This window comes from Zootoca vivipara, chromosome 11 (assembly GCF_965207765.1).
Source record: "Zootoca vivipara chromosome 11, rZooViv2.hap1.1, whole genome shotgun sequence".
Taxonomy (NCBI): Eukaryota; Metazoa; Chordata; class Lepidosauria; order Squamata; family Lacertidae; genus Zootoca; species Zootoca vivipara.
Genome location: NC_142594.1, coordinates 57763289 through 57773451, shown reverse-complemented (window position 1 = coordinate 57773451; position 10163 = coordinate 57763289). Strand labels below are relative to the sequence as shown.

Genomic DNA, 10163 nt, shown 5'->3' with positions numbered 1-10163 from the left:
CACAATTACGGAGCCCCCAAACTGCAACCGGTAACTGATGCAGCCCATTTTCATTTGGGTGCCCCTGCTATACCATTTGTAGGTCCTGAGTCACTGGGGGATGATGAATCAGAGCCTCCCGGGGTGGGGGTGGGGGGCTCCATGCCACTAGCGTCAGCCAGCTGAGCTAGAGAAGCAGATTTCCAGGATCTTTTGCGGTTTATCAAAATGTTGACTCTGTCCAGTTAAGTGGCCCTAGAAAATATTTTTTTTTAAAAAAACAAACTCACCCCAAGGCCATAATCTTCCATTACGAAACCCCAAGAACACCTGCTTGTTGCGTTCTGAATGCAGCGGAAGAACTGGACCCTGACTAATGTAAAAGATCAGACACGAGACTTGTCCAGCAAGACTCTGGGAGGAAGTGCATGGCCACTCACAGGCCCAGGTCGTTTTATTAACAAAGGAATTTCAACACAGCATTCGGCCTCAGTCCAGTATACCTGAAGGAGCGTCTCCACCCCCATCGTTCTGCCCGGACACTGAGGTCCAGCTCCGAGGGCCTTCTGGTGGTTCCTTCATTGTGAGAAGCCAAGTTGCAGGGAACCAGGCAGAGGGCCTTCTCGGTGGTGGCGCCCGCCCTGTGGAATGCCTTTCCATCAGATGTCAAAAAGGTAAACACCTACCAGATTTTTAGAAGACATCTGAAGGCAGCCCTGTTTAGGGAGGCTTTTAATGTTTAAGAAATTAGTGTATTTTAATGTTTCTGTTGGAAGCCGCCCAGAGTGGCTGGGGAAACGCAGCCAGATGGGCGGGGTATAAATAATAAATTATTATTATTATTATTATTATTATTATTATTATTATTATTATTAATATTATTATTATTCGTAAGAACCAATCAAATTCTCTCTGGACATATCAAAAATCCCCACGTGGGGCAAAGTCAGGTAACAGGAAACCTTTTTAACTACGAAGACTATTTGACTACTTGAGGCATCCATGCATATTGAAGACAGATAAACAGGAAGCCAAAAAAGGAAGGTGCTTAACATACCCTGGAGGTAATTACCACAGGAAAGGAAAGATAGGCATTTACCACTTCCATACTGAAACTGTTTGCCTGGCACTAAAATCTACCTAAAGATTAACAAAGCTACGTCAAAGTTACCTTCTTATCTTTATGCTACGTACAAAGGATGACTGGCAAGCAAATGGTCTGTATGTGACTGACAGGCATCGAGAAAATGGCAGAGATGCAAAGCCCTGTGGGATTCGATCAGAAATGGTGCCCATGAACCAAACCCAGTCGAACGATGCTTTTATCACTGACACAATGGTCTGTTTCATCTTCATAATTCATCATAGCAATCCCACATGACCACCACACCTGTTGCCTGTGCATCTCTCTGTGTGGGATAACTAAAGAGGGGGAGCCACAGGGAAGGATCAGAGCAGGAAATGTTTGCAGAGAGTCTCGCTGGGTCTGAGATCAAGCTGGGCGGCGTTATTTGTTTATTTGCTCCACTCCTATCGCACCTTCCCTTGAAGGAGCTCAAGGCTTCCCCCTCCACAACAACCCTGTGAGTTAGGCCAAGCTGAGAGATCATGACTGTCCCAAGATTATCCCATGAGTTTTGTGGTTGATTCTGTCATTCACTGCCAGGAAAATGAGAGGACGACAAAGACAAGGCTTTGTTGTGATATTGGCATGGCATGCAGCACTGTAGTTCAGCTATGTTCCAATGAGATTACGTTACAAGGCTATAGAGGAGACCTGTTGGGAACAAGATTTCAAGTACAATAAACTGAAACCGGAGGGTCCACTGCCAGCTTTTCACTTCTCAGAGTTGCTGTCACATAAGATCAATCCATATCCAAACAGCTCAAGTTGAATGGCAGGAACTGAAGGATTTCCAGAGGAGGAGAAGGGAGAGGTAAGTGGGAAACAAGATGAATGTGAGCCAGGAAGCCAATGAGAGCATTTTTCATGGGAGAACTAAATCAACGAAGCAGTGGAACCTAAGTCTCTAGTCAAATACTAAACCCTTACAGGTAGGTAGCCGTGTTGGTCTGACGCAGTCAAAACGAAATAAAAAAATCCTAAGGTGCTACTGGAAGGATTGTTTTTATTTTGTTTTGAATAAACCCTTATATTTTGTTATATTCTTCTCTGAGCCTTGCTATTTCTGTTTTGTCCTTCTTAGATTTTCTCTGAGCCTCACTATTTCTGCTTTGTCATTATTAGATTCTTTTCTGAGTCTCTCCAGTTCTTTGATCATCTCCAATTCTTCTTTGTCCTTCTCTAACATCTCTTCTGAGTAATATTGGCTTTCTACATTTTTTTCCACCAGCTGGTCAACCATCTGAAGCAGCTCCTTAACCTGATCTTCTCTTTCCTGCCCTTCAGCCTGGCTGTTGAAAGCCAGGCAGCGCCCCCCACACTGAGCGATCAAGCTCTTAAGATCTGCGTCACCCTCTTCGACAAAATCCTTGAGAAACGTATTTCCCAGATACTCTTTTTGAGAGAACAAGATGATCATATAATCCATTGCTCTAAGGCTGAAATTATCTTGAATTAATTTAGCAACCTCCTTCTCTTCTTGGCCGAAATAGCCCAGCCGAACTACTTGTATAATGGCATGTGGACCCGGGTAGCACCAGTTCACACATTTTCTAACTTCTTTGACACAGTTAGTGGCAACTGGCTGATCCTTGGTACCGTATAACCCAGGAGTATCAACAACCACTATTTTTCTGCCATCCCGTACAGTCTTTCCCCTTTGAGACACGCATGTTATTGAAACAGATGATGGGTGAGATTTGAATATTTTACTCCCCAAGATGGCGTTTCCTGCTTCACTCTTCCCAGCTCCAGTTTTCCCAACAAGCACAATCCTGAGTTCATTCCCTGAAAATAGTGAGAGAACATAAGGAAGCTTTTGGTCAGCAGTGTAAAGTCACAATTTTATCTAGAGGGGTTTTGATGGTGGCAGCAGGCAGGGACCACAGCGTGAGCAGCACACAAGGGCAACATGAACTTTCTGCTAATCCCCATCCCCCAGAAACCATGGCTGGAAGTTCAGAGGACTCATTACTCATTACACCACCCTGTAGCATTTGGGAGAATTTAAGGCCCTTCTGAATATTTGTATCCTGGGCGGCTTCCAGCACATATAGAAACATAATAAAATGCCAAACCTTAAAAAGCTTCCCTCTACAGGGCTGTCTTTAGATGTCTTCTGAATAGTTGTTTATTTCCTTGACATCTGGTGGGAGGGCATTCCACAGGGCGGGTGCCACCACTGAGAAGGCCCTCTGCCTGGTTCCCTGCAACTTGGCTTCTCTCAACGAGGGAACCGCCAGAAAACCTTCAGAGCTAGACCTCAGTGTCCGGGCAGAACAATGGGGGTGGAGACGCTCCTTCAGGTATACTGGGCCAAGGCCTTTTAGGGCTCTGAAGATCAGCACCAACACTTTGAACTGTGTCTGAAACTCCCATTGTTCTAGGCGTGTTTTGCAACAGGGAATTTCATTAGTAAAGCAGTTTCTGAGCTTTGGGCCCTACTGCACCCAAGATTTCCGATTAAATCTGCCACGGCTGGTGCTGAGGGTTTGGGAGAAATTCCTCCCCGTTGGACTTCCAAGAGATCTGCTGCAGTGTCAAGCAAGCATTTTGCACTCTGCAGCCTCAGATTGGCTGCCCTTAGGAGTCCAGCTGCCTTTTCCCTCCCCACATCCTGTTCAATGGAGCTTTCTCCCCCCCAAAATGTGCATGGATTGGGGATATGAAAACTTTTTCTTTTTTCTCTTTTAAACCCAACATGTTTTGTTTTGGTTTTAGTTGCTTTGTTTAATGCACTTTTAATGTATGATGGGCTTTTAATTTGAAATACGATGGTTTAAGTAGTGCATGTTAAAGTGTTCTCTACCTCAGACTCTCACTGTGATGCTTAAAATCTAAACAAATTTTGGAGTGGGATCATTGAAGGACCCTTAAGTTTTCGGTTTGTGAACTGGACACTCAATGTCTCTATGTATAGGCCTGTAATATGAGTTAACTGTGGTGCTAAAAATATACAGTGGTGCCTCGCTTAACAAACGCCCTGTAAGACGAAATTTTTGCTTAAAGAAATGATTTTTCTAGTGGAGGTTGCCTCACTAGACGAATTTGTTTTAAGAAAAATTCGTCTAGCGAATCGCGGTTTCCCGTAGGAATGCATTTAAATTCAATTAACACGTTCCTATGGGAAAAAATAAAATAAATCAAAATAAATTCAATGCATTCCTATGGGATTCGCTAGACGAATTTTTCGTTATAAGAATAGACCCGTGGAATGAATTAAATTCGTCTAGCGAGGCACCACTGTATATTTAAATGAAGGAAAGGGGGTGTAGGGAGAATCCATAGCTTGTCTGCAGAGTGGAAGGAAAGGAGGGCCTTTTTCTGCCTCCCCACTTCCAGCCACTCTCTGAAGACTGGAGAAGGGACCCTCTTAAGAATATTGGGGGGGGGCAGGCAGGGGGAGCATGGCTTTGTTTTTTGCAGTCTTCAGATGAGGACTAGACCATGTGAAAAATGAACATAAGATTTTAGCTGCAGTTCATTCATTTTCAGCTTCGTATTCTTGTTATAAAAGAGGTGCACCTGGACATTCAGTCGTGGTGCCAGTTATCTCCTAGCTTTCATATCTGTGTTTCTAACACTGCTTGGAAACTGGAAGCCAACGCAGATCCTTTAGGACCGGTGTTACAGCTTATACTGCAGGTCCATCTATGGCTACTCAGGAGTAAGTCTTATTAGTTCAATGGGGCTTATTCCTGGTTAAATGAGCATTGCAGCTTTAATATATGATGAAAGATCTCCCAAAGGGCTCATCTGTTGTGTATTCCACACTCCCTTGCATGGCTAGGGGAGGGAAACAAGGGAAGTTCAATGGATCTTAGGGGGATTTCCCCCCTAGAAACATTAACTTTTTAAAGAGCCCATAATGAACCATAACAGAGACTGTTTTTAACAATATAAAGCTTGGCCAAGCATAGTAGTAGCTGGCAGGGATTTCTTTCAGCTGTTAACTTGCCGGAACTCAGTTCCAGCCCCTCTCAGGTGGGCGCCATTGCCATTCTAAGAGAACAAGGGAGGCATTCAAGGTGAATTATGGCACCTCTTTTTCTAGAAAAATAGCACTGGTAGTTGGGCTGTCAACCAACTGGAATGGTGGATATTTAAGCCCCTGAGCTGAGTCATGAGATGGGGGGCAAAGGACCTGACAGGGACATGGAAAAACACCCTAAGTATTGATCTGCCTCATGTTTGGGGGATTTCATTCCTGTGCGCTGGGTTCTGTGATGTTTTGCTGTATGAGCAAGTTCAGCTTTAAAACTGCCTACTCAGGTTTAAGAGTTTCCTTAGGTCAGACGGGGCCTGGGAAGCATAAAAGATCCACTTATGTTTGCCGGGGAGGGGGCCTTGGCTAGAGTGGAGGCAAACCCCCCCCCCCATTTAGTTCACTCAAAATAAAACAGAAGGTTTCGGAGCCATCTCCCGAAAAGCTTTACCTGTGACGTTTTCAGCCATAGTCCTACAACAAGCACAAGTCACAAGCCTCTATTCGGGATATCTGGGTGAAAAGCAAAACAAGATGGAAAATCAGGTAAGGGGAATTCATCCAAAATGTCACCTGACATAACACACAGGCAGGAAATAGAACCATTTATGCCTTCCGAGTAAATTTCCTGAAGGGCCACCACAACCCCTCAGCATTCATTTCTTCGTTCTATACCTGGCAATAAGGAAATCTGTTGGTTTCAGCTTCTCTCCTTTTCCCTATCTTAAGTTGACATTTCTTGACATTTCTACCACCATTTGTGATTTGGAAGAATAAAATTCATTAGCGCTTTGGTGCAAATTTATCCTAACCACACACCTTTGGGTATATATTTGCAAAGCAATCCCCCCCTTAAATAACACACACACACACCCCATATCCACTAATAGATGCATTGATATGCATACTTTATTATCTGGGCTTCTGTAAGCCTTACTTGGGTGGTGAACTTCATTGCAAAATTTGGAGAAGTGTGAATTTTGAAAGTTGGCTGTGTTTCATTCTGCACATTGTTTTGGAAAGTATAAATCAGGTAAGGTCACCCATAAATGCAAACTCAATGGGAGATTTTCCTCATCCTGCGCCCCCCCCCTGCCTCAGACTGAATGACAATCGCTTACAGGTTTGGAATGAGACCTTGTGGGTCTTACCTCCCAAATGCAAAACTCCTACCGCGTCTCCAAAATGTTGGTGGCAGCTCAGATTTTGGGGTGTTGCCAGGAGGAGATAGTTCTGAGCCACTGGGAGCTGCTTGTATTTGTCCTTAGTGTCTGGACCTGGAAAGCAGATGGTGTTGGCAATGAGAAATCACCCAGTCGCCCTGGAATATAGTTTATTGTTCTAGGATGCTGTCCTCTGCATTTGTAGCTTTTGGACCAGGCTCGAGGGCAGCCCAACATATAATGCATTGCAATGGACCTCATGGAAGGGTGGTGAGCTAGAAGTCATATTTCCAAATCCTTAAAAAAAATTAAAAATAGGCACCACCTCTGTGCAAAAAGCTGAAGACTGCTAGATCCTCCATCCATGAAGTCAGAGTTTATCTAATTGGCTTCAGAAATAGAGTAAAAGTGGAACAGCTGCTCTGTCCCAGGAAAACACCCCCTGGCCTTCTTCATTTTTCTAACGCCACAAAATGCCATGCATTGGTTTTAATTTTTTGATTATAATTTCAAGAGAGGAAAATACAAACATAGGTTAATAAGCTTACAAATCTGGTTGCACGTTGATATATAATGAATAGAAACTATAAAAATGATGTTAATTTAAACTTAACTCCTGAGTAAAATTGGGGGCCCCTCAGACATCCTTTTTATAGCACATCCATGATTATTTGCACTCACGGTGCTGTTGGGTCACAAGAAATCCAATTTTCGATGCTGTTTGCATTTTGGCACAGCCACACACCTCCATTTCCACAAATGCTGTACAGTGGTACCTTGGTTCCCAAACGGCTTAGTTGCATAGCTGCCAAGTTTTCCCTTTTCTCATGAGGAAGCCTATTCAGCATAAGGGAATTTCCCTTAAAAAAGGGATAACTTGGCAGCTATGCTTAGTTGACAAACAAATAGGCTCCCATAAATGCCCATAAACTTTGGGGGGCCCTCAAATATTTTATTAGGGGGGCAAAGGGACCTTGGCCCCTAGGACTTGGCTCCCAGGTTCTTGTATGTTATGTAAGTGATTTATTTTATTTATATACAGTATATAAAACTAGTGAATCATGGCCATGCATGAAAAAAGAAGACATCCCTCAGGATAGACAGGATTAAGGCACAGAGCGCCATTCTGCCAACCAGTCGCCTGACTAACATGCCAAAATCGCCCTCCCCACAAGCTCCCCTCACTCCGATTTATTCACGTGAGAGTCGCGCTGCACTTTGGACCCCCAATATAGGAGCGGAGCAAGCTCTATGGGGTTTCCTCGGGAGCAGCGTCCCCGGAGTCTCACCACCGAAGTTTGGGAGCCCAAAAAAGAAATGAAGGAAAAAATGAGCGCCGCGCAGCTCCTTTCGGGGCCGCGGGAGGGAGGCAAGACGCAAAGGCGCTGCGCAACAGCGATGGCACTTTCGGTTTCGTTTCCATTCACCCGGACGGAGCTTTTGCGCACGAGCTGGGCGGACGCGGAGAGGCGGAGGGGAACTCGGCAGCGGCTCTCCAGGCCCGACACTCCCCGCTTTGTCTCCCTCCCGGTCCTCGTGCGAGACTCGAGTCGGGGGCTGGGCGTGAGGACTCCTGCTGCCCTGGGCAGGCTTCGTGTTACTCCTAAGGGAGGACCTCGGACGGATTGACTTGGCTACGCTACGCCCATGGGCCCCGATCCCCCTTCCCTCTTGCAAGCCGACTCTGGCAGCACAGCTGCGTTGGACGGGGAAAGCGCAAGGCGCTCCCCACGCCCGGTTTCCCCCGGGTCTCACCTCTGGCCAAGGAATCTGCCAACCGAGAAGGGAAGAGATGCGCGCCACGGCAGGGCGCTCAGCTCAGCTCAGCTTCCAGGAACCCTCTGCTCTCCCCGCCCTCCCGAGGGGCGTTTTGGAACAAAAGGAGGCGGGATCATGGGATGATACGCTCCGCATCCATCCACCTTCAATGCTGAGAGATTCTGGCACAATGCCGGATTTACATATAAGCTAAACAAGCCATAGAATCATAGAGCTGGAAGAGACCACAAGGGCCATCCAGTCCAACCCCCTGCCGAGCAGGAAACACCATTAAAGCATTCTTGACATATGCCTGTCAAGCCTCTGCTTAAAGACCTCCAAAGAAGGAGACTCCACCACACTCCTTGGTAGCAAATTCCACTGCCGAACAGCTCTTACTGTCAGGAAGTTCTTCCTAATGAGAGGCTGTTTTATTTAGCCATGCTCCTTCCTCTTTCTCACTTCTCTGAGAATGCAAATCTCTATTTCAGCAGAGTTAAAATCACCCTCCTGTGTGCAGCTTATCTCTGGAAGCTATTAGGACAAGATTGCATAACCAAAGATACTTTGTCAGGGACAGGAAAAAAAGAGAGAGGTTTATTATTTATTCATCACATCCACCACCCACCTTTTCTCAAGGTAGTGTACATAGTTCCTAGAATCATAGAATGTTTTTATTTTTGCAGAAAAGACAATACAGTTATTATAGCCAGTTACATTTCCATACATTATTATATAGATATAAGTGACATTATTATCCTAATACGTATATGCTTATTAAAAACTATATTCTGTATAAACTCATTCCAAATGTCAATATATTTCTGTGAACAAAGTCTACGTCTATAAGCAATCCACTCCTAAGCCGAGAGTGTTGTCATGTTGTCAGTCCATTGATTAAAGCTCTTACTGTCAGGAACTTCTTCCTAATGTTTAGGTGGAATCATAGCTTAGAGCCCCACTCTCTTGGGGGCCCCAACAAAATTTAAAGGGGGAAAAAACACCTGGATGTACATTTCCAAAATATAAGATAAAAAAACAAATAAAACAAAACCTACATACAGCAACAGTGTTTGCGTGTTGCCTAGGCTCCTATGATGTAAATCATGGGCCCTACCTGCTAGCCTGCTCCCTAAAATATCACTGGTTTGCTCATTTCTATATATAGGGTTCCTCCATTCTGCTATTTATAACTATTAGTAGTTTGCATCATATATTTACACCTATTATTATTTCATGTTATAGCAATTTCTCGAGACTAGATGATGAGTCTTTGTAAATGGTGTTTCTAAAGGAACTTTGTTATTGCCAAATGCCAATGTGCTTACATTAAGTTTGTTATGAATAAAAATCATTTTAAGTTAGAGCTTAATAATTATTTCACTATTAATATAATTCTTAATTGTATTTCACTATTAATATACTGAGATGGAGGGCACTAGGAGAAGGGGACGACAGAGGACGAGATGGTTGGACAGTGTTCTTGAAGCTACGAACATGAGTCTGAACAAACTGCGGGAGGCAGTGCAAGACAGGAGTGCCTGGTGTGCTCCTTCAGTAGCTGAGGGCCTCATCAAACCTAAATCCGGCCCTGTTCTGGCACATGCAAAATGCATTGCGGGTGGGCCGCTTGTGCATGGAAAGGGGCCATTTCCCCAGCCCTCCCCTCAAAGTGAACATGGGCGTCTTACTGAAAGATCCGACTTCTGGAGGGACAATGCTCCTGCGAAGTGCGGCGTATGGGCTTGTCTCTGACGCCATATTGTCACACAACTTGCACTTTCCTGCAAGCAAGTCCTGCAAGCTTGGACAGCGAGCTGAAGTTTGAAACTCGCATTTTGCAACAGGGAATTTCATTCAAATACAGAGCAGTTTCTGAGCTCAAAAGTCGAAAATAGAAACAGAATTGTTAGATTCTAAAAGCAAAAATTTATCAAAAATGTATAATGTATTGTTGGAATGGCATACAAAAGATGAGCAAACAAAAAGTGTTATGATCAAATGGGCAAATGATGTGGGGCACAACATCATGGTGGAGGAGTGGGAAAGGTTATGGAAGCACAATATGAAATTTACCGCGAGTACAGTTTTAAAAGAAAATTTAATGAAAATTATGTATAGATGGTACCTGACTCCAGTAAAGTTAGCTAAGATT

General features: G+C 44.4%; 1 protein-coding gene across 1 annotated transcript; it reads right to left on the bottom strand.

Moving 5' to 3' along the window:
* Positions 1-378: 378 nt before the first annotated feature.
* LOC148684334 (GTPase IMAP family member 7-like) lies at positions 379-8137 on the bottom strand. Its single transcript, XM_088654418.1, has 4 exons — positions 8006-8137; positions 6239-6364; positions 5539-5600; positions 379-2890 (listed from the first exon to the last, which is right to left on the bottom strand). The coding sequence occupies exons 3-4, from the start codon at positions 5555-5557 to the stop codon at positions 2163-2165; spliced, it is 747 nt and encodes a 248-aa protein (XP_088510544.1). The 5' UTR covers positions 5558-5600; positions 6239-6364; positions 8006-8137; the 3' UTR covers positions 379-2162.
* Positions 8138-10163: the final 2026 nt, after the last annotated feature.